This window comes from Ochotona curzoniae, unplaced genomic scaffold, assembly GCF_017591425.1.
Source record: "Ochotona curzoniae isolate NIBS_2020 unplaced genomic scaffold, NIBS_Ocur_1.0 contig_3190, whole genome shotgun sequence".
NCBI classification, from domain to species: Eukaryota; Metazoa; Chordata; class Mammalia; order Lagomorpha; family Ochotonidae; genus Ochotona; species Ochotona curzoniae.
In genome coordinates this window covers 2,037,308-2,061,458 of record NW_024465751.1, presented here as the reverse complement: position 1 = coordinate 2,061,458, position 24,151 = coordinate 2,037,308, and the positions used below count along the sequence as shown (strand labels likewise).

The 24,151-nt window shown below is 50.5% G+C and overlaps 1 protein-coding gene across 1 annotated transcript in view; it reads left to right on the top strand.

Annotated features, from left to right (window-relative positions):
• Positions 1 to 24,151, top strand: part of TG (thyroglobulin) — a 202,992-nt gene that overhangs the window by 20,422 nt on the left and 158,419 nt on the right. Inside the window, exons 11-22 of the mRNA XM_040979252.1 lie at positions 1,578 to 1,817; positions 4,742 to 4,879; positions 5,180 to 5,257; positions 5,763 to 5,875; positions 6,957 to 7,059; positions 7,953 to 8,153; positions 10,045 to 10,257; positions 11,510 to 11,664; positions 12,576 to 12,732; positions 14,382 to 14,606; positions 20,029 to 20,178; positions 22,190 to 22,360. Coding sequence (XP_040835186.1) covers positions 1,578 to 1,817; positions 4,742 to 4,879; positions 5,180 to 5,257; positions 5,763 to 5,875; positions 6,957 to 7,059; positions 7,953 to 8,153; positions 10,045 to 10,257; positions 11,510 to 11,664; positions 12,576 to 12,732; positions 14,382 to 14,606; positions 20,029 to 20,178; positions 22,190 to 22,360 — 1,944 coding nt within the window. The remainder of the gene's footprint in view (positions 1 to 1,577; positions 1,818 to 4,741; positions 4,880 to 5,179; positions 5,258 to 5,762; positions 5,876 to 6,956; positions 7,060 to 7,952; positions 8,154 to 10,044; positions 10,258 to 11,509; positions 11,665 to 12,575; positions 12,733 to 14,381; positions 14,607 to 20,028; positions 20,179 to 22,189; positions 22,361 to 24,151) is intronic.

Here is a 24,151-nt window from a genome sequence, read left to right as displayed (position 1 = left end):
GAAGAGCTTGAGTTGTCTTGAGTCCTGGTCCTGACATTAGCTGCACTTGGAGCCAGAGAAGGGCACTCCTCAGAGCTCTGATTCTCCTAGAAGATCTGACTTGGACTAAAGAACTCTCTCAAAGGGTTGTTGTGAGGGTGGAGAAGGAATGTACAGTGCCAAGCCTGGTGCATAGAAAGTACTAAATGAAAGCTTTGTTAATATGATATATATTAACTTACTCCATGCCTGGGTAGGAGGCCTTGCTGACAGTTTCCTGATATAACATGCGCCTGTGTGCTACCTTGAGTGTGTTCCAGGCAGTTTGGGTTGATAGGAAAAGAGTGGTACGTGGCTTAGTAGCTGAGAGACCAGTCTCAGCTGGCAATGCACCATGAGAGTAGACTATGGTAGTGTGCCCTGGGAGTTGACTGTGGAGTGAGGCTGCTCTCTGGGTGTTAGGGCCAGCATTCACTTGGCACCGATTTCTGGGATGGACCCTGAGGGACCTGAGCCACAAAGTCATGGGCAAGTCCTCTGACTAATGGAATAGCATGTAGCAACTCCAGGGACCTGTTGAAGAGGCTGTCTTGTTGACTGCGGGCTGGAGGAAAAGTGTTGGAAAGGGAGAGGATAGAAACAGCAAAATCAGGATCCAGATTTTAAATGCTGTCTTGTGCCTAGGAACGGAATTTTCACTCTCTCCTGAAAGAAACGGAGAATGAGTGAAGATTTTTAAGTGCAAGATTTTGCTTCAGAGACCCCCAAATCCTGAGGTTAATAATAGGAAAGGTTATTTGGTTGGGATATCCACTTGATTAAAAAATTAATGATTTCAGATTCTAGGAGTCCAAGTTTTTGGCTGATCTCATACGCTCAAAAGAATTTGCTCAACATTTGTGCTTTCTAATTCACAGTGTGGTTGGTAGAAGTACATATATGGCAGCAGTGGTTCTCGTGAGTGGTGACGATGCCAGCATGTGGCGAACACTGTGTCAAACCTGCTGCTGGGACATTTCACAGAATCAGTGCAACCCCCCCCCAACAACTGGAATAGATGCCCCAGTTATGCCCACTCCACAGACTGCAGCCCATGAAGCTAGATGAATTATACACTATCTCATGGCAAATAAATGATGCTCAGATTAAACACAGGGCAGAGCCATGTTCTTTCCTCTGTCCTAAGCCATGAAGACTGATTTCGGTCTTTGCCCTCTGTCTGTCTGCCTCCTCCTCTGTCTGTCCTCCAGCAGGTCAAGATCACTGTTTTCCAAATGTGACTGTGTAGCCTGCAATTGTGTAGCAGCTAGCTACTGCATGGCACTTCCTTAAGCTGCTTGGCTGCACCATGCCTCAGTTTGTCATCTGTTTGGTATGGGGATGAGAATATCTGCTGGGGCTGCTGCCTGGATGAAACTACCACAATCTTACACAGTAGGTCCTCACAGGTATGGAGCACCTGACATGGTACAAGCAAAGCAGAAAGAAAGTTCTAGGTTGAGGACAGAGCAGAAGTGCGTGTGTGAGCCTCCTCCTGCCACCCCCAAGCAGGATCCAAGGCACAGTGTGTAGTGAGTGATCTGTTTGTGTTCCTCTAGGTCCTGGCTCCTGTGAGGAAGTGAAGCTTCGTGTCCTGGAATTCATTAAGGAAGCAGAAGAGCTTGTCTCGGCTTCCAACAGCTCTTGGTTCCCCCTGGGTGAGAGCTTTCTGGTGGCCAAGGGGATCCAACTGACCAGTGAGGAGCTTGGCCTGTCCCGGGTCTACCCATCTCGCAAGGCTCTCTCTGAGAACTTCCTGCGTGGGGGCGATGATGCCATCCGCTTGGCAGCTCAGTCCAGTGAGTGATGTGTCCTTGAGCTTTTATACTCCCACGCTTTTGGGAAGCGAGGATAGAATTTGTCTCCGAGGCTTAGTCACCTTGAGGGTTTAGCTGCCTTGGTTTCTCCAGGCTGGTGAATTTTCAAGACAGAAGAGCGAACATGGTTTTTTGAGCCCCATCAATGTTGGAATACTACACACATTTTCTAGGGACGCCCAAGCATTTTTCCAGCCAAACCACCCTGAGCAGGTCCCTCTTCTTGCACCCCATTCTCCTTGGAACCATGTGTCCTTATGCAAATGAGTAGGAGCCCAATGTTTCTCAGTGTTTCCTAGAATTTGGAAACACTGAGTAGGGGCAAGAGCAAAGAAATCTCTCTGTGAGGGAACTGCTGTGCTTGTGATCTTGTCTGAGCCTCAGGCACTGATCCCTGCCTCCACCTACATGTGGCAGAAGAATAAGCTGAAAGATTACACTTCTGTATTCCAAGGTAGCAGCTGTGAAGGATCCTTGGGCCTTCTGGTCAACCAGCACTCATGGTGCCAAGCAGGTGGTCAGATTTTTGCACTTAATCTTCAGTGCTGTAATTACCATCTGCACATCTTTACACATGGGTAAAACAAGTCTGGGATGGAATCACTTGCCCAAGTTCATCCAGGTTCAGCCAGAAGAACCTGGCTGGGATCCCAGTAATGTGGTCCCCAAGCTGACACTCTTAGCACCTCTGTACCCCACCTGGCTGATCCCTGGGTGCCTGGGAACAGTGGCAACATCTGTGCAATCCTCCACTCCACAGTGGACTGTGGCAGGAGAGCCCAGTCCCCAGTTTTCTCATGAATCTAGCCGACTTCTCAAGGATACATCATTGCTCTATCTCTGGGGCTCACCTGTGCTCCTCCACCCTTTCAAGTTGCCGTGGCTGATTGTCTGCAGTTCCCTGGACCTGGCTCCCACCACTTCCCAGCACCCAGTTACTCTTCCATGGCCACATGAGCAGTCCCCAGTGCTCTCTCTGAATGTCCTGGTCACTACCATCTCTCTACTGCTTGGTCCAGCACCTGACCAGAGTACAAGTTTAGCAGATGTTAACCAACCTTCATGCCTCCATGCTCCCTTCTTTCTTCTCCTTTTGCCTTTACCTTATTGCTAAGAATATCTTTTCTCTGTTCCTTAAGGACAAGGGGACTTCTGCTTTTAGCAAGAGACCAGTTGCTGTAAATGTGCATGGTCAGGATCTGGTGTCAGAAAATGGAGAAGTAGGCATAGTGCCCCTAAGAGCGGTCAAGGCAGAGGACAGGGAAACGTAGCTGTTGGAGCTATGGGATTCCATGGCTGGCAGAGGTGGGGTAGCGGTTGTACAGCCAACCCCATGCTCTGATTGTGCAATCAGAGGCTTTAGAGAAAAGAGGAAGGGGCCACCGAGAGGGACCAAGGCTGATACTTTCCCAGAGAGACTGGGTGTAAAGGTTCAGGACATAATGTGTCTTTGGCCAACAGCACATGGCAGCTGTGTCCTGGACCTCATGACACTAAAGGAGGGGGTGTTGGGGGAGGTGAAGGTCATTGCACACAGCTGTGCCTGGTGAGAGCCCCTCAGCCCTCTTGACAGAAGTGTACTATTTGAACCGTCTGGTAAGTACTAGTCCAGTTTATGCTTAGAGAGGTTGGGAGCAAATCACTAATGATCACACAGCTAAGAGGTAGGGTGTCAAGGTGCAGATGAAGGCTTACACAAATCCAGGATGCCTCAAAAGCAGGTGCTGAGGTCTACAGACAACTTCTAGCCATGGGTATATGGTATCCTTGTACTAGTAAGCTCTCCACTTTGCAGCCAAGAGGCCTGTTTGTAAAGCGTGGCCAGTTGGGGAGAGATGCCCCTGCATGCAGCAGGTGACTGCTAGCTGGCTGCCCACAGATGTGGTCATTCTCCCCTAAGATCACAGGGAGAAGCTATAGCCTCATCCCAGGGTCCAGCAGGAGTACGGGGGAGAGTGGGAGCAGGATGAGCAAGGGACTGGGAGACAGAACCAAGGGTTCTGTGTTAGCTGTAAGATCAGACCAGCCAGCCATAGGTCTCCTGCCCTTTCTTCTTTCTTTCTTCCCTCTCCCTGCCCCACCTCGTTCGTCCTTCTTCCAATTATTTCTTGAATGGCTGCTGTAAGCAAGGCACTGCTCTTCCGTGCAAAATGCACACAAGTCCCTGTACCCAAAAGCATAAAATGTGGCAGAGGTGAGAGAACCTCAGCAAGATGCACAAGTGTGGCATCTGTGTGTTGGTGGTAGAGAAAGCCATGTGGGTAGCCAAGCAGAATGGGTTCGTGCAGAGCTGTGAACAGCTACAATCTCCTTAACACGGTGACCCTCAACTCATCACTTAGCAGTCCTCACTGTCTCTGTTGTCACCTGGGGGCATGAGTCTGACTGCATGTGTAGCTCAGGCAGGCTCTGCAGGTGACAGAATTTTGAGGATGATAAAGAACTGAAGTGTAATGGTGGGGCAGGAAAGATTAATGAAGTAGTGGACACAGGCTGCCCTCCGCTTCCTCGCTGGCTAACTTGCTTATCCATCTGTCCTTCAGTTGTCTCATCTATTGAATAGGATGGAGGACTCTCTGTGTAAGGTTAATGCGAGGCTTAAATGGAAAGCATGTGTCTAGGTAGTGCCTGGCACATCACAGGTGTCTTAGCCTGCCTGTTACCCCCATACCCTCATGTGTCTGAAAGCCTTTCGGGGACATGTCAGAGGAGGGGGCACAGAGATGTCAAGGGCAGGACAGTTGTCAAGGGACATCCAATCCTCCAAGAACCTCAGTGGGTGGATATGTTCTCCAATTAAAGCCTAAGGCCTCTGTAACTTGGCACAGGGGCACATGTGGTGGTCCTTGGGGATAGAGTACCTGCTGGGCATGTGTCACTCTGCCTTTTTTTCCTCTGGACTCCAGCCTTTGCCTTCTATCAGAGACGCCGCTCTTCCCTGGGGGATTTGGCCAGCATGCCCTCCCTCCTACAGCCGGGCCCCTACGTTCCCCAGTGTAATGCATTTGGAAGCTGGGAGCCTGTGCAGTGCCATGCTGCGACTGGTAAGTGGGAGCACATTGTGGAAGTGGGGGAGGCATTGAGGGAGGGAAGAGCCTCTCACCGAGGTGAGTGAATGGGACCTCAGATCGCCCTTTGCTGACCAGGTTTGCTGCCTCTCTGGTGTCTAGTTTTCTGGCCTGGGTAGTGGGAGCAGTGGTCTTCAGCTAGCTTGAAAGCCAAGAGGGTGGCTGCTAGGCTGCTATGAACTTCAACTGTGGATGATGTCTGGCAGTGGGCAGCAAATCAGAGGGCAGGCAGGTGCTGTCAGGATCTTGAAATTGCGGCCCATGGCTTTTCCTTAGGTCACTGCTGGTGTGTGGATGGGAGAGGAGAGACCATCCCAGCCTCATTGACTATCCATTCCATGCAAGCCCTTCAGTGTAAGTAGAATCTGTTGCCCTTTTTTCCTGAGCCAGCAGTGGGCACTTAAAGCTGGCACTAAGGCTGTGCCCTGCACACCAGCACCTGTATGCCATCAGATGCATTTTCCCAAGTCCTCAGGCCTGGAAGTCCATGCTGTCTTGGCCCTTCCCAGTTGGTGCTCACAGTTCCGCAGGTGCAGAGGATCAGCTGAGAGTGGTGAAGGAGCCCTGTTCTCTAGACATTTGATGCCTGTGTGTTTCAGCTACTCCTCCAAGGAGTCCAGTACCTGCCTCACACATGTACTTCAGCCAGGGCCTCTCTCCTGGGGCTCATTTCTGTGTAATCTACGAGCCATCTGACATTGCAAAGCCAGTCCATCTTTTGAGCCTCTTTGTCTTTCAACTTCATCAAAGGCTTTCTCCTGTGGTCCCAGCTCTCAAGGGACCCAGGCCCAGCCTGGGAACCCTGTGCTCCCTCTGTACCCATGGACAATGCATTCAGGCGCCCTCTCTCCCATGACAGGCCCCACGACCTGTGAGAGATTGCGGGCCAACGGGCTGCTCTCCAGCTGGAAACAGGCTGCATCCCGAGTGAATCCCTCTCCGGAGGACCTGTTCACCCCGACCTGCCTGGCGGTAAGGCTGTGCTGGCCCCGGTGGCCTGAAGGAAGCTGAAGGTCACCTCACATGTTCAGAGATGAGTTTCATGGTTTTTCACATACTTGTGTTAGTTAAAAACTTACAAGGAAGTTCTTGGCCTGAGTGTCTGTGATGGACTCTGGCTGTGTGACCTTGAGCAGCTAACTTGGTCACAGTCTCTGTGCTCCAGTTTGATTTTTAAATTCTGAGGTCAGGTCAAGTGTTTCTGTCCTCTTTAATGATGAGGTTGCTTTGAGACTCTCCATAAATATCTTCTAAGAAAAACCTTTGATGGTCTCACACACACACACACCATTGCCACCATATCCCTAAAGTCACCTTGACCATTCACCATCCTCACTGTGTGTCAGGCTGTCACCACTGATGGGTGATGTCATACCATTTCCCCCCGAGCTCCCTGGATGACCGTGATGCTCCATGATGCCTTGGAGCACTGATATCAAGGGGCCTAGAGAAAGAACTTAGGCTTGAAGCTTGACTGTTACATCCAAGTAAGGGCAAGCTCCATGCCTCACTGAGAGTGAACTCACTGGCTTTGGTGACCCCACAAGATTTGGACAAGCTTCCACCAGTAGACAATGATTTGTTTTTCTAAGATTCATTATTTACAAGAGATACAGAAAGAAAGTCAGAGAGGTGGAGGAGGAAGTGCGAGAGAGAAAGAGAAGGAGAGAGAGAGAGAGAGGCATTTTCCATCTACTGTTTTATTCCCCAAATGGCCACAGTGGCTGGGGCTGGCTCAGGATGAAGTCAGTAGCCTAGAACTCTCTCTGGGTCTCCCTTCTTGATATCAGGGGCCCAGGGACTTTAGCCATCTTCCTCTGCTGCTTTCCCAAGTGCATTATTAGGGTACTGCAATTAGGGAATTGGAAGTGGGGTGGTCAGGTCTCAATCCAGCAGCCATCTTGGTTGCTGGTGTTGCAGGTAGCAGTTTTATCTACTGTACCACAATACCAACCCTTCACAGTTGTCTCAGGGACATTCTTGACACCTGTCCACTGACAAGAGGACTCCACAGTCTCTTGCCTTCCATGCGATGACCTCCGTTTTGTCTCAGACAGGGGAATATGCCAGTCTGCAGACGTCAGAGGCTGGCCCTTGGTGTGTGGACCCGAAGACGGGAGAGGGAATGCCGCCCAATGCAAGCAACAGGTCCCACTGTGAGTAGCTGTCCCTTTGCTGGACACCTCCCACCTATTTCTGAGTCCCAGGTATAGAGTCCCTAGAACTGGGTACTTGTCCGAGCTCGGCTGCTTGTATAGCTCTGGGGGCAATGCTTGATTTCATGACACCTCAGTTTTCTCATAAAGTAGGGGCCGTATTCTCCCCATCTCCCCATCTTCTTGTAAGAAGCGAATGTTCTAGGGAGTGGGGACTTTGCTTAGTCACTGAGGAGTATCAACCAGCACAGCTCCTGCTGGCAGGACAGTGGTGCTTCCAGGGTTGACCAGCTGTACATGATGATGTTCCGTAGGCCTGCTTTGCCCTGGGCTTTCTTCCTGACTTTGATTCAGTGTTCATTGTGGGACCTTAGGGCTATCCCTGAGGTGCAAGTACCATCAAGGCACCAGCACTCTCACTGTGCCATGCCTGAGCATCTTGGCAGTACCTAGGGCCCCCCCACCTGGCTGCCAAGACTGTGACTTCTCCATCACTTGCAGCTCTCTGGGTTTCTTCCTGTATTGGTTCTACTGTGCAATGCTGCCATCCTCTTGCCAACCTCTACCTGGCTGATGCGAACATCAGTCCCTGCAGGAAACCCTCACTGCCTCTCTCTTCCAGTGCTGCACTCAGTACCTCCCTGTGGCTGCTGGGTTGCACCAGGGTCACTGGCATCTCACTGATCCCCAGTGGCTCACTGCTGAGACTTCCTTTAAACTTGAGAAAGGCAGGCGGTGGAAGGGGAGGCAACACAGAACTGAGCAGGCCTCCCAGAAATGAAGTGACCTTAGGCCCCAAGGAAGGATGATGGCTGCATTAATGTTGGCTGTGGTGGTGGCGGGGTGGGCAGGAGGGTAGCCCCCTGGCTCATCTGGCTGGTCTCTGTACAAAGGTCTCAGCCTCTGCGAAGCCCTCAAGAGCAAAGTCCTCTTCAGGAGAGTTGGCCCAGGCTACATCCCAGCGTGCCAGGAACAGGACGGGAGCTTTGCCCCAGTGCAGTGCGAATCAGCCCAGGGCAGCTGTTGGTGTGTCCTGGGCAGTGGAGAGGAGGTGCCTGGGACCCGTGTGTCCGGCAGTCAGCCTGCCTGTGAGAGTAAGTTGTAGACTCCCTGGAGGAATCACAAGGGGCTGCAAATGTCTTTCTTTAACTGGATGGGGTCCCGGAAGTGGGGCTGTAGGGTTGGTACAAGGACAGGAAGTGCACGAGGGAGGTTGTGGAGGTTGCTTGAAGATGTAATTCTACTTCCCAAGCACACGCAGCCTGAGAGGCTGAGGCTAGAAGTGCCTGCCAGGGCCTCTGCAGAGCTGGCCTCTTGGGAAGCACTGGCTGCTGAAGGCTCTTGGTCTGTGCCTGAATGGGGCGAGGATGCCCCAGGGTCTCAGTGGGCCTGGCTCCCTCCCCGTGGAACTGGCACGGGTTTAACTAGTTCAATAATCTGTTTCTATTTCTAGTTTAGAAAGTGGAGTATCAAATGTTGAAACATGCATGCTGTGAAGACAGGAAGGACCCATGAAAAATTCTTGAAGACTGAGTTATCAGTGATGTTCCGTTTAGTTCTCCCACATACTCAGTGACACTACAGTCATCTCAGTTTCTAAGAACAGTTAGGTTGGACAGGAAGTGGAGACAGGAAGCATTTATTAACACTAGGGGGCCTGGCAGGGTTAAGGAAAACTGTGTGGAGTGAGTCTGTTTTGATGACAGTTGTCAAGGTGTCCAGTGCAAATGACACCATAGAGTCTGGGGTTCTAATTAGGAAGCTGCACCCTGAGATCAATGTGACTCATGCCTATGTTAGAGAACCCCAAGCACCCTGGTATCAAATGCAGATTGTAGACTTGAAAGCTAGAAATTGCCGCAGACACAGCTGTGCTGGGTCTGACATCTAAGTCTCTAATTGGATATGAACTTGTCAATGCAATGTGTGCAGTCCTTGATTTTCTCGTTTGCTCATGTGTGTGACACATGCCTGTTAAGTTCATGTCTGGGTCACTTTGTGCCTGGGTGAGCAGGAGAAAGGTGTCTTCTTTCTCCCAAGCACCTAGCAGAGGACCTCATGCAGATGAAGAACAACCTGCATGAATAGTTGATAAAATGCAGGTCAACACTGGAGCCTTGCATTTTAGGGGAGGGAGACACACATAGACCCGGGAGAACCACAGAAGGTACTTAGCGTCCAACAGGAATTTTCCAGGCAGATAAATGGGCAGTAGGAAGGGCAAGGGGCTGCGTACAGGGGAGTGCAGACCTCTCCAGAAGCAGAGCCAAAGACAGGGTCCACAGCTTAGGAAAAACTGACAGGCCTACTGCAGGGTCACCATGATTCCTTTGCTGGCAGTGGGCACCAGGTGGGAACTGGGGACAGAAAGGCAGGAACGAGGACCCATCCCAGAGGTCTGGTGAGGAAGCTTCATGGGGGAAATATTCTCCATGTGGAAAGAGGCAGTGGGGATGAAGACAGCAGGAAGGCATGGGCTACAGCCAGGGTCATGGAAATGAGACTACGTAGGGAGCCAGCAGGCCTCTGGCCCGGGCCAGCGGGTGGCCTTGTGTTCCTCAGGCTCAGGATGTAGAAGCAGGGACAGCCTGGGCATGCAGGTTGGCCTGGAGATGGGGAGCAGATGCTGGTGGTCAGTTGAATGTGAAAGGGGAGGAAGCTTGGGGTGGTTGAACTGGAGATGAAGTTCCAAGGGGTGTATATGCTCAGACATGTTACGGAGATGGCAGGCCCAGGCCAGGTTTTGAGAGTCCTGAACATCCAGGGAAAGGAAGAGGACCAAGCTGGGGAACCTTCATAGTACAATTGCTTCCCCAAGGCCTGTCCTCTTGTTTATCACCACCACTGCAGCTTAGCTTCAATATGAATTATGCAGCAATGACATCCAAACTAGCAGGATTCCCCCTGGGCATCCTCATGGCTCCTGCAGGAGGAGGCCCTCCAAGAACAGGACAGGTGCCCACTGCTGCTCCTTCTTCTCTCCAGGCCCTCAGTGCCCACTGCCGTTCAACATGTCAGAAGTGCCTGGTGGAGTGATCCTGTGTGGCCCAGCCTTGGGTTCCCCAGGGGCCACTGTCCAGCAGTGCCGGCTGCTGTGCCGCCGGGGCTACCAGAATGTATTCCTGCCTCAGCCACTGGTGTGCAGCCTGGAGAGCAGACGCTGGGTGTCACCGCCACCGCAGCCACGGGCCTGCCAGCGTGAGTGGTCTGGGAGAATTTCTCCCATGATGGGAAAGCGGGGTGCAGTGCATTTCCTGCAGCCAAATGTAGCATGCTGTGTGTGGTAGGTTGCATGACACTGAGAACAGGAGAGTCGTTTTCTGTTGTTGCAGAGGAGTAGGCGGCCCTTGTGGCTCCCTGGACTCTTGAAGGCTTTGTATGGGACTTCTTGGAGTCACCTGCTCCTTGGGAGAATTTGCCACCAGCCCAGCTGAGCTAGGATGCCTCGAGTTCAGGTCAAGCCTTTGGCAGGCAGGTATCCCATTGGCCATAGGAGCGAGTCTCATGTTGAGGTGCTCAGAGTAGCTCTCTTAGCCTCTGAGGACCCCAGCCCCACCAGCCTATCTCCCAAGTCCATCTGGAAGGCCAGGGTTGATGTCTGGAAAGGCAGGGGCACTAGACTTCCCAGCAGGTGGTTGTCAGTACCTTGTTTCAACACCAGCCATCTTTGCAGTACTCTGTGAGAGCTCTGGCCTCTGCCCTTCTGCAGAACTCACCTGACAGAAGCACAGGCACACACACACAGAGCTGTGCAGACACAACACTGCACACCCGCTGTCTGCCTCAGCGAAGCCTGCCTGTGGTTAGCAGCAGCCATGCAGAGCAGGGGAGCGTGAGGAATCTTGCAGTAGGCCTGCCCAAGTGCAATTGGAGGATCATCTAGGGCAGACACCAGGCCCTGCATCTGAGTGTCCCAATGCTTTTGTTGCAAAGCACTGTGGGATATAGAAAGTTCTCATCCAGAGAAAGTTCAAAGTGTGATGTGCACAAAACAGTGAGCCACCCTTCCAACTCTGACAGGTGGCTTCATCTGAAAGCAAAACCAGGCTAGTCTCAGCTGATGCTAGAGTGAAAGACTTTGGACAAGGGAGGTGTAAGTGAATGCAGGGCTAGTGTGTGCAGGTGCACTGAGCAGCCTCCGTGTCCAGCTGCAAAAGCACATGGAGTGAGCCAGCTGTGCAAGGCGGGGCAGATTTCCCCAGGAGAATGCGAAGGACTGCCAGTGTGAAGCAACTGGTGTGGAGGTGGAAGCAGGGTTGAGCTGGCTGTGGGATGCTGAACACTGGCAGGGATGGGCTATCACGTCAAAGAAGATTAGACTCTGAGGGCAACAACACAAATGGTAGTGCTCCTGTGTGTGGAGCAATGAGGAAGAGCTTCTTTTGCAGAGTAAAAGCCTAAGAGAAGGGTGTCTCTGTCACCTCTGCTGACCTTGGGGACTTGTCTTCAGGGCCCCAGCTGTGGCAGAGCCTCCAGGCCCAGGGACACATCCAGCTCCAGCTCCCGCCAGGCAAGATGTGCAGTGTCGATTATGCAGGCTTGCTGCAGGCTTTCCAAGTCTTCATATTGGATGAGCTCACAGCCCGTGGCTTCTGCCAGATCCAGGTATGTGCCTGGCCTTCCCCACAGCAGGTGTTGGGGTTCAATGTGGGGTCAACCTTGTGGGGAATCTCAGCTCAAGTGAACCTAGAGTTCAGGTACAGTGTCCCATTGGTTTTGTCAAATAGGCCCAGAACTGGAAATTAATTCAGTCAAGGTTAATTTGGCAGCTAGGTAGCAATGGAAGTGGAATCCATACATCAAGGTGCCAGACCCGCCTGTATTTCTTGGCATAGATTACTACTGCGGTCTTCAAAGGAACCATGCTAGTATTGGGTTCAAAACCATCGAGCTAGAACAACTGGCCCAGAGTCACAGAGACATGGGATGGTGGAGCCAGGCTGGTTGGCTGAGTTGGTTCAGCAGCCGTGGGGAAGGAGCCTAGAGACATGGGGCAGGATGGCTGAGATGCATACCGCAATATCCCTGAACTCTTGAGCACATGCTGAGAGCTCCATGTTCCTGTCTCTAATCTTCACTGCATCCTCATTTTCATGCCTTTAGCCATCAACTTACAAATGGATTCAGTATAACCCGCAGAAGGTAAATCAGTTACTCATTGCCTACTATGCATAGGTTGAACTGAATTTTTTTGATTGGTACAGTGGTGACTGGGTATTTTAAGGGAGAAGTTGCTTCACCCAGGAGACATGGAGAGCGACATGGCTGGGGACTGTGTGGGCATCCCAAGCATGAGAGCTCTGTGTGAGCTGAGTGCCTGGGGTAGATCAGTTCAGTGTTCCGGAGCTGGCTTCCCTGTGATGGGGAGAAGGGGCCTAGGATCTTGGCCTCCTCAAGCAGGGCTGGTGGACGGGGAAAGGGAGTGATGTAAGCCATGTTCCTGCCCCTAGTGTGGCATCAGCGAAGCCTGCCTCCTACTCTGTGCCCTTGGTCTGAAAGCTTCTGCTTGCATGTAGGTGAAGACCTTGGGAACCCCACTCTCCATCCCTGCCTGCGACAACTCTTCAGTGCAGGTGTGGTGTCTTACTGGGGAGCGTTTGGGAGTCAACATCACATGGAAATCTCGGCTTGAGGATGTACCAGCAGCCTCATTTTCTGATTTGCATGACATTGGTATGTTTTGCTACATGGTTGTCTTGTAGAACCCAAGTGGCTTCTTGCTCTACACCTGTTTCCTCATGTGTCAAATGCAGCTAGTATAGACCAGGATAGCTTCCTTGGAGGATTCAGGAAAAAAGTCACACACCTCACCCACAGTGACAGATAATTATTGAATAGTGTGAGAAATTGATAGAGTTCTGATTAATACCTTAACCACAATACATAATGCTACAAGGAAGAGGTTGTGTGTATTTCTGTGAATATCCTCCAGTTCTCCTTTTTCTGTGCACAGAAGGCAGAAAGGGAAGAGTGGTGAGCAGTGGGAGTCTTCATCGGTGTGTGATTTGTGTTCCACCCACTTCCAATTATAAACCATTGAGAACCACTTCTTCTTCTACACTGAAAACAGGACAACAGTGATGTGGAAGAATCAAAGGACTAGGAACACCTAAGAATGAGGAGGAGAATTGGATTTATTATGTCAGTTAGGATGTCATGTATCATCCTAATGTCAGCATGTGCAGGTTCTGAATTTTCTGGTAGGAAATAATCTAGGTATTTCCTTGAAGATTTATGTGTTTATTTAAGTCAAGAGAGGAAGACATGGGGGTAGGGAAAGGAAGGAAGGAGGGAGGGAGGAAGCTCTTGTATCTGCTAGCTCACTCCACAGATGGCTGCAGTGCTCGGGCAGGCCAGGCGAAAGAAGCTGGGAGCTTCATCCTGGTCTCCCATGTCGATGGTAAGAATCCAACCACTTGGGCCATCTTTTGCCACATTCCAGAGCCATTCAGAGGGAACTGAGTAGGAAGTGGAGCATCAGGGACATGAACCAGGTAATCCATGTGTTTTTGACCAGAACCTGGGAATGAATTTCCTTTCTTCTGTTCAGTGGCCATAGAGCTAGGGTCAGCTAGGACAATAGGAGAAAATGTTGCCAGGGTGTATAATTCAGAGTTGGTCTTGATGGCAACAATCCCCTCTGGGAAAGTGTCCTCCTCCCCTAACACATGTAGCCCTACGAAGTAGCAGAACATCTCTGAATTCCTCCAGAGAGAGCCTGGAAGCTTTGGGTGGTACTGAAGCTCCAAACACATGTGATGCTCTTCCTGGCTTCCATGTCGAGATGGTGACGCTGGTTGCAGCATGAATGTTTGCTTCCTGCTGGGATCTGCCCCAGCCCCCTATGTGGTACTCCTCTGCTTGCTTTCCGGAATAAGACATAGTCCAGAAGCCTGGTCCTCAGAGGTTGGCCACATTGCCTCTGGGACGCCTGCTCTTCCCTCTGGGTGACCCCTTCACACATGTTCTTTCCCCAAATCTTTATCATGTGCAAGAGAAGCATTCCCAGACCATTTTGTAGATAGGAAAACTGAAGCACATAAATGGTGATGAAGGTTGAGGTGGATGAATATTTGGGTAATAAACATTAGAGGATTAAATGAAAACATGGAGTCCCATACCAATAGAGGTCACATTGTTGCCACACAAGTGACAGGAGCCAGGAGACCTGGGTCCTCCTGGCAACCTGTTCATGCCTCTGACTCCTGGGTAACCATGGGCCATTCAGTCTCTGTACTGCAGCTTGCTTTTTCTGATCCTTCCCCTGCCCCAAGCCTTGCAGAGAACAACACATGACCTCTGCCTTCTCCTGTGTCTTACAGAAAAGGCCTTGGTGGGTAAGGATCTCCTTGGGCACTTCGCAGAGCTGGTACAAAGTGGCACCTTCCAGCTTCATCTGGATGCCAAGACATTCCAGGCAGACACCTCCATCCGCTTCCTCCAAGGGGACCACTTTGGCACCTCTCCCTGGCCATGGTTTGGGTGCACAGAAGGATTCCACCGAATCTTACCTGCCAGTGAAGCTGCTCAAGACTCACTGGGGTGTGGTAGGTTCACCCCCTTCCCCTGGGCCTGCAGTTATGGAGCCACATGAGGCTTGGGAAAAGGAGCTCTGGACATCAGGAGTTGGGATACGTCCATTTAGCCAAGAGAAGTTTCTGCCCACCTAGTGTGCATGGACAGATGTGCCTCACCCACAAGATGGCATGACAGGAAGAACCCCGTGTTTGAGGATACCCATTATTTAGCTCTTAGTTCCCAGGGCCCGGGCTATACTCTCTCAGTGAGGGTAGCCAGGGTGCAGCCTGTATCCCACAAGCACATGTCTTAATCTGCGATATGTTCCCCATCACAGTCCTGAGTGGCCAGGGAGCAGCCCTGACCTTCAGGACACAGGAAAAGTGATCCTTGGAGAAGACTGACTTGGGTTGTTTTTGTCCTTGGGCACAAGTTTCAGAGGTCACTTTTATTGGAATCCAGCTGCAGATTCCTTGGACAAAGCTGAATAACTTTCCTATTGTTCATCCCAAATAACCACTAGTGCATGGGCCCAAGACCACACACACTACAGTGTCTTAGCATTTGGTAGGTTGAGTCTAACATGGGCCTCACTTGATCTAAAGTCAAGGTATTGGCAGGGGTGTGCCCTCCCGCCCCCGGAGACCCACAGTTCCTGCCTGGTGGCTCCCTCCTTCCTTGCCAAAGCCGGCACCTGGGGAAGGGAGGAACGACAGGTTTCCCTAGGATGCTATGCCCTTGCTTTAGAACAGGGTGGATGCCTTTTTTGTAGAAGGGAACAGCCAGCTGGTCAGTGTTTTGGCTGTGGAGATTGTATGACCTCTGTCTCAGTGACTCCATTCAGCCATTGCAGGGAGAAATGAGGAGGAGCTTTGGTCATTCATGACTTACCCAAACTGCAGGGGAGCTGGATTTGGCTCAGGAGCTGTAGCTTGATAGGCATTGCTCCATGTGTGGTTCTGCTGGTTTAGTGCCGTGGTCTTTTCCTAACTCACATTTGTGAACCACATGGTTCAGCTGTACTCTGTTTGCTCCAAATGGCTGGGAAGGCCCACAAAGGAAGCCACCCAAGCAGTTTTTGCCAACATCGAAGGTGCTGTTCTTGCTTTGTGCAGTTTCTCATACATGTTGGGCTTTGCTAGCTAGCATGTGCCCATGGAGTTGAGCATTATTGACCCTGTGTTAGGGATGAGGAGGAAGCAGAAGCTAACGGTGAAAGTGGTGTGTATCTAGGTGGTGTCCAGGCTCAAGCACTTTGTCATGGCTGGATCCTTGGGGAGTGAATTTATCCTCAGTGGGCCAAATCTGAGAAACAGGGGTAATAGTATCTGTTTCCCAGGACTTTGGCTGGAGAGCCTGTGATAGCCTATGCACAATGTCTCTGGGCATATAGCCAATCACAGCATCCCCAGTACATTCACACAGCTTTGCTAAGGCTTAAACTTGGCCCCGTCAGCCTCAAGTCCATTTTTCTGTCCTGTGCACCCCGCACCTTACTCCTCACCAAGGGGTCCCTGGAGAACTCATACTCGCATTCTTGTGCCTGTTCTTACTGGCTCTTCTAAAACACTGTGCACACAGCTGTGAAGGCACAAGGAGAAGCATTGTGTGAGGAGATGAGGCAGGGCATCTGTGGTCACTGTAGGGGCTCAAGCAGATGGCCCTGGGAGAGCCATGACCCACGAGTCAGAGGAAGCTCCCACCCCTGTGACATGTGGATCCGGATGCTGCTGTGGAGTGGAGGCTTTGTCAAGGTCACTTCTGTTCATCTGCATAGTGCAAGGCCAGCCCCAGGGAGTCCTCTGGAATCCCCTGCTGGCAGGCCCCATGGAAGACTGGCTTATTAAATAGGAGCTCAGAGAACTTGTCTGAGTTTCCATTTTTTGTCCTGAATGGCACTGACCTTGATTCATTTGCTATGACTTCTTACAGTAGAGTCATAGGCTGAGGTACCAGATGCCATGTCCTGTGCTCAGAAAGAGGGAAGGGGCTAGACAAGGACAGCTGTCCATGGAGATCCCAGTCAGAGCAGCAGGGAAGGGATTGGGAGGGCAGAGAATGCTGCAGAAAGGCTGGAAGATGAGGACAGCTTGGGGCTCAGAAGAGAACAGGCAATAAGTGGAGGGTGGGTGTGCATGTGTGTGTGTGTGTGTGTGCGTGTGTGTTCCTGTGCCAGAGATGGTGAGGTGATGAACACTCCAGAAATGAAAAGCTCAGGAGCAGGGAGTTCTGGCTGAAGCTGGCTTCAGGCAGATAGTGCATGTAGCCAGTGGAGCTTAGGAGTGAGGTGGGTTGGGAACATGGCAGGAGGCAGGGACCAGGGCAGCAGAAGCCATGGATCCCAGAGAGGTACATGGCATAACAATGAAGACCTTGTAAGCTGAGGAGCAGCCAGATCGGGTGTGTTCTTCAGTGAGCTTACTAATGACTGAGGGATCTCAGGGTGTTTTCTCAACAGATGTCTTCTTCCAGTAGCAGCAATGGGGCCAGCAGTGTTGGGACCATGGCACAGGGCTGGCACAAGGGTTTGCCTACATTTAAGGTTGCACAAACCTCTCAAACTCCACCAGTCTCAGCTGTCAGTCTCTGTGAAGGAAGAATTTGAAGCCAGAGGACAGAGGGCCTCAATTGAGGGCTGACACCAAGTTATAAGGGGGCAGGGTTTGGAGTGGAGCTCCTTGCTGAGGGATGGTGGCCGTGGTCCAGCTGCTGTCTCAGTCTGGCTCACCAAGGATTGTGGGAGGCAGAAAAGACTCTGACATCAGAGACTAAGAGCTGGGGTGGGCCTGGCATCCCACGTTCATTCCTGGTCTGTGGCTCTCTGCTTTGCCCAGGCCTTGGGTTGGAGATGTAAGAGCATTTGGGCTGGCAGGCTTTTGTTTTCCTTTAGCAATGATTTTGGAAGTCACTGCCCTGAAAAGCCAGCCACAGTTAAGGGACCGAAGGGCTAGAAATGAGTATCAACAACCTGAGTCATAGGAGTAATGAAACTCCCTGAGCTGAGGGAGGGTGCTGAGGGCAGGGCCAGATCGGAAAACACAGAGCTCAGTTTCCAAGACGTAGCCCGAGTTTCTGATTTACTCAGACATGCCATGTATGTGCGTGTGCAGACCAGAGACTAACTGGCTGCCCCACCGATGCTGGCTCTGTCTCCAGCCCCCACTCCAAGAGAAGTGATTGTCTGCAGAGCTGGAACAGAGGCTTTGCTTTGGAAATGAATGAATGGGATTTGGATGCCACTTCCATCACAACACAGCTGCTCTACTTGGACCTTGGGTTTCAGTTTTCTGTAGCTTAGATTGGGACTTGTTAGATAACACATGGAAACATCCAACACCATGCCTGGGGTTAGATATAATTTCACTTGCTACTGCCTCTTGCAGAAAACGTGCTAGGAAGTCACGCAGGGGACCCTGGAGCTCAGCATGCTCATGTGTGGAAAGGGGCTCACATCCACCTATGGAGGGAATGTCAAGATGATAATGCAAAGTTCCAGGCATAACAGTGGGCAGAGTTTCCACTCCCACCTTTTACCAGGTGAAGGTCAGCTCTACTGAAAGTGATTTGGCAAACTCTCAAGAATACAGCACCAAATCAGGGCAGAAACAAGAGGAGCCTCCTGTTGCCACCTTCTTCTCTGAGCCACCAGGTCGAGCAAGGTCAAGTCCAAGCAGGAGAACTCCCCTAACTTAGGTCTCTTGTAGGACCTTACTCTCTGGTTGGTGTTATGGCCCCTATGCCCATGCTATGTTAGACGAAAGTGGGGCATTGGTAGTATTGGAAGTACAAGATCAGAAAGTACTAAGAACTGGTGGATCAGCAGGATCATGGAGGCTCCAGGGTACAGTGCATTAGTCATATAGGAGCATGGTATGAGAGGGGGCTTTTCTGAGTCAGTCAGGAAGCCACCAGCCCTAACAGTAAGAGCCTCGAATTTTGTTTCTTACGTGCCGCACTCACCTTGGCTTGGTCCTAGGTCTAAGTGATGCTCTTGGTGACAACCTGTCAGGACCAGTGGGAGTGCACTGAGCTGTTGGAGTTGCCCCACAGGGAGAGAGAGAGGACACCTGTTTGAATGGGCAGGTGTTGGGGCTGGCTGTAGGGAAGGGCTTCCTCCCAGTGTAAATTGATTACCTATTGCAGTTGGCATTTTGATGCTGCTAGTTATGATGCCAGAATCCCATATGGTTGCAAGTTCATGTCCCAGCTGCTATACTTCTTATCTAGCTCCCAGCTAAGTGCTTGGGGAAAACAGCAGAAGATGACCCAACTGCTTGGGCCCCTGCACCCATGTGGAAATAAGTTCCTGGTTCTTAGCTTCATCCTGGCCTATCCTTGATCATTACAACTTTTTGCTTTTAAATAGTTATATTTATTACAAAGTCAGATATACACAGAGGAGAAGAGATAGAGAGTAAAATTTTTAGTCCGATGATTCACTCTCCATGTGACCACCATGGCCGGTGCTGAGCCAATCCAAAGCCAGGAGCCTCCTCTGGGTCTTCCACATAGGTGCAGCATCCCAAAGCCCTCGACCATCCTCAACCACTCTCTCAGGCCACAAGCAGTGGGTTGGATGGGAAGCAGGGCCACCAGGATCAGAACCGGCCTCCATACGGGACCCCAATGCATCCAAGGCAAGGACCCCAGCAGCTAAGCCATAGTGCTCAGCCCAATCATTACAACTTTTAAGGAGTGATCCAGAAGATGGAAGGAATTTCTGTGTCTCTCCCCCACCCCATGTGACTTTCAGTTAAGTAAAAAAAAAAAAAAAAAAAAAAATTAAAAGCGTGACTACTCATTGAGGACACACCAGAGACTGGTGTCCTGACATGCGCTTTAGGCACACAATCATTAACCTCCCATGAGGTAGGACAGTCATCTGCATTTCACAGCGGAAGAAAATGAGCCTTAGGAAAGTCCAGAGTTACACAGGTGCAGTGCAAACTATCTGACCCTGACTGCACTGCGCAGTACCCTCAGCCCATGGCACTCTGGAGACAGACTCTGACCCTTCAAGTTATTCTTCAGTGTCCCCTCTTGCTGTTCTTCCATTGAAAATGAAGCTCTGGCTCAGTAGCTAGCTTGTTTGGCTGTTTTTGTTCTTTTCCTGGGAGGACCCAACCTCATTTCTTGTAGCACTTGCAGATCCCCCTGCCTGGACATTTGACTCCTGAATCATTTGAATTGGTGCTTGGAGTGAGGGGTTTCCTCATTAGCACACACATGTCTCCTGCTTCAGGTCTTCATAACCAAAATTTGTGCCCGTCTCCCCTTTTCTCCTACAAGCAGGCCACCTGCTGGGCAGCAAGAACCTCACCTGCCCCTCTCACTGCCTGGAGTTGGGAGCCTAGGACCAAACTGGTTCTTTGTGGAGTCTTTCAAATGATTGTGTTTATAAAGAGTGTCTTTGCTGTTTACTGATGTCATTTCTCCACTTCTTGGTTCCAGTTAAGTGTCCCGAAGGAAGCTATGCCCAGGATGAACAGTGTATTCCCTGCCCTATTGGATTCTACCAGGAACAGGCAGGCAGCTTGGCCTGTATCCCTTGTCCTACGGGCAGAACAACCACTTCGCCTGGGGCCTTCAGCCAGACTCACTGTAAGTGTTGCAGGGTCCTACTTGGAAATAAACACCTCGCAATGAGACATGGCATGTGGGGCCTGGTGTTTCTCTCGCACAGGGGACTGTGCTGGATGATGTAGGATGCTTAGCTGTATCATTAAATGTACTCAGTTGATTCTAGTAATGTTTCCTTCCCTAGACGGTGGCAACCAACCATGGCTCTACGGATATTGCCAAGTGACTGGAAATAGGATGGGAGACATGAATTTTTCATCACCGAGAGGCATGGGGCACAGGGCGGAATAATCAAAGGGCCACTATCATTGAGTCCCGATGTAGGCCAGGCCCAGGGCCAGCCATTTCCCCTGTGACTGGCCTAGCATTCCCAACTGTTGCACATTGGAGGGATAGGCCTGGAGAAACCAAATGTACTCAGCTACTTGGTGACATAGCTGTCTCTTGTTCTTGGTTATGTCTGATTCTGAAACTTCTGCTTTTTGTACATCAATCTTATCAGACAGAGAGGTGGAAGATATTTTCCATCCACACTCACTGCCTGTGTGCAGCTCATCTCCGCTCTCTGACTCTGTACTTTGTAAGGCCTTCCCATATATCATGTGATTTCACTTGACCTACTTACTTGATAGTTATGGAGGTGTTGTTGGGTTTTTCCAAGCAAGGACCCATAACTTGCTTCATTGGAAACCTTCTCATGTTACTCTAAAATTGTCAGTGTGAGGCAAACCCTTTTTGACCCCATCTAAACCAAGTTGCTTCCCAAACATGAATCCCCTAGGCTCCATAGACACCCAGTGCACAGCTGAGCACAACCAAAATACTTAGCATAAACAAGGAACATTCATTCTCGACCCTGCCTTGCGAGGACACGTGACTACATTTCTGTGTTGTATCACTACCACTTGGCTAGGCATTGTCCTTAAGCAGTAGTGCTGACGATAGTGAAAGTCTCTAGGATCAACACTGGAGTCTGTGCCATCTGTCTACTTCTAAGGACTTCTCCATGGCTTGTGAACTCCATCACCTGCCTAGCGAATCATTTGGTTTGTGCTTTTCTGTGGAATCACACTGAAGAACAGCACAGGGCAGGGCATTCTGTTGAGGTTTAAATGATACCAAGCGAGCATACTAGGAACTCAATCTCCATCTCCTACTTAAGTGGCAGGAATCTATGAGTCCAGCCATCACTGCTCTCTTCCAGGGTCTGTACTAGCAGGAAGTTGGATCCACTGCCGATCCATGGCACTCTGATGTGAGATGTGGGTGTTGAAACTATCTAGCTATAGGTTCAGCATAGAGGGAGCTTTTAATGTATGTGTCAGATGTTGAGCAAGGCACTAGGTCATAATCATGAGCACAGCTAGCTCTGGGCTACATTAATGAGTACCAGGCAGATCAGTGAACACAGTAATTATACTCCTATGAAGGTGAGACCTGGAAGCCAGCAGACTATGTTGGAGCTGACTTCGTGATAAGGCATGAAATTGTCATAGGCCCTTTGGACTGACTTTGCTGTAGCAAAGAGACTGTGGGGCTGGCTTCTAGAAACACAGGCTCCAGAAGCAGGCCAAGGCCGAGACACTGGCAGATGTAGCATCATCCTGGTTATGAGGCTCCTCCCCTTGTGACCTGACCTCTTCCTCAGCCCCATGACATTGGTCTCAGGGCTTCACCCATGCAGTCTGACCATAACACATGGAAATGAGGACTGATGGGCAACTAAGTGCTCACCAAGGGAATTCTGGGAAGTTGTGTACCAGGAGAGGGACTCCGTGAGCAATACCTGTGTCAGGACAGGGACTGCCAGAGGGATTGGTATGTTCAGAGTTCTTGGGATGGAAGTGAATCGCGGGTCCTTCCTGATCTACACAGGCAGCCTGTGTGTGTGGTCCTTTGTTCAGGGAAGGTAAGCTAGAGTTTGAAGTCAGAAAATTGGCCATGATGTGTGACGTGGCCGTCTGATCAGCAGCCGGAGGTGAGGAGAACCCAGAGGCCTGTCATTGCCCTCTGTGTCCATCTCTCATTGCAGGTGCCACTGACTGCCAACAGAATGAGGCCGGCTTGCAGTGTGACCAGGATGGCCAATATCGGGCCAGCCAGAGCGATGGCAGCAGTGGGAAGGCTTTCTGCGTGGACAGCCAAGGACGAAGGCTGCTGTGGTCAGAAACAAACGACCCTCTTGAGGAGTCCCAGTGTCTAAGTATGTGCTGCCAAATAGAACTGCTGCTGGAAGGGGCCGAGGGGCTCTGGGGAAAAGCTGAGACTTCGCCTGAGATATGTTTGTCTTCAGATTTTGAGAAATTTTTATCCATGAAAAAGGAAAGAGTAAGATTAGCAAACACTCATAGATTCAATCAAAAATAATTGTTAGTATTTTTTGTCTGAATCATTTACAAAGTCATCTTCAGACATTGTGAAACCTCACACCTGAATGTTTCAGTTTGCACGAGAGATGAGCTTTTCTAGAAGGTCATTTGCGGAGGCTTCCTCTCCCACAGGCAGCTTGCTTCCGTAAATCTGACCCCTATTTCTCTGCCTGTAGGATGTTGAGTGTCTGTTCCTGTTCTATGACCTCTTCGGTGGTCCAGGGCAAATTGCTCAAGCTCTCTGATCCTCAGTCTCTGCAGATACTTCCTGTCTGTGTCTGAGGTGTTTGGAAGGCTCACACCATCGTGTGGTGTCAACAGATACTCTTTGAGCACCACCACCATAGTTTTGCTATCACATGATATCAGAGACCAGATGATCTCTGCAGAAGAGAGCTTTCTTGTGGCCTACAGTTCTAGAGGCTGGGACAGGCAAAAGTGTGGTTTTGGCAATTTCTTGGCTTCTAATGAGAACTTCCGTGTGTCATGAACCAGTGGAGTAGAGAAGAAACACACAAGCCAACAACCCACACTTGGGGTAACTGTTCCAGTCTCTTGAAAGCAGCCTTAATTCGTCTCGCTGACCTGCTCACCACTTAGGGCCTCAGCACCTCTCAGCACTGTCTCATTGGGAATAAAACCACAACACATGTTTCAGAGAGGACGAACCATGTTCACATCATAGTAATGGCCCTGGGCCAGCTGTGGGTCTCCAATGAAGTGACAGGTGGGCTAGCACCCATTGACCTTTCAAGCATCCTGTCCATGTGATGGGACTTTACAGAGCAAAGGGAGGGAGTGTGGTCTGAAGGGTCAGATGTTGTTTCGTTTCGTTCTGTACCTTTGTAATCCTGGCAATTATTCAAGTGTCCTCATCTGTCAAATGGGGTTATTGGTGCCTGCCTTGCAGGAGAACTAGGTGTTAACAGTGACATGCCTGGAAGAGGTAACAAATGCTCAAGACCAAGAACATTCAAGAGCGAGAGCTACCTTGTGTTCTCAGCTGTTAAGCAGGGAGACGGCTGGAAGCACCTGCAAGCTCACTTGCTCCCACCCTCATCTGTCTTCAGGGCATGTGTGGCTTAGCTATATGTAGGCACTTGCCACTGCTTCACCATTAAGTACATACAGGCACACAGGCATTCATGCACACATGTGCACATACACAACACAAACACACATAGCCTCTTGGGAAGTTGGTTCAGCTAATGGGAAAATACTAGGGAAAAACGTGAGAGAGAATATTCTTTCTAAGCCTCAGAGCAGTCACAAACACACCCCAACCCATCCCTTGCAAAGATGCTAGCAAATCTGTGTCTCATGGGTAAATTGCAAATCCTGCAGATGTCCTGTGTTGATTTTTCTCATTATCCCTCTTCTTGGGCAGGAGTAACAGCTGATGAGCTCTAGGTGCTTTGAGAGGTCAGATGCAAGGTACTTTGAGAAGTCAGTTGTGGGATCTTTCACTGATGAGGGACAGGCTTCCCTGGAAGGGCAGCCACCTGCCACAGGACCCTGCTGATCACCAGCCATCCCTGGGTTACCATCTATATATTCCTTAGTCCCCTTGGCACCTCTGTTGGGGACGTGGCTCTGAGGATTGAATTCACAGTTTGTAGAGCATG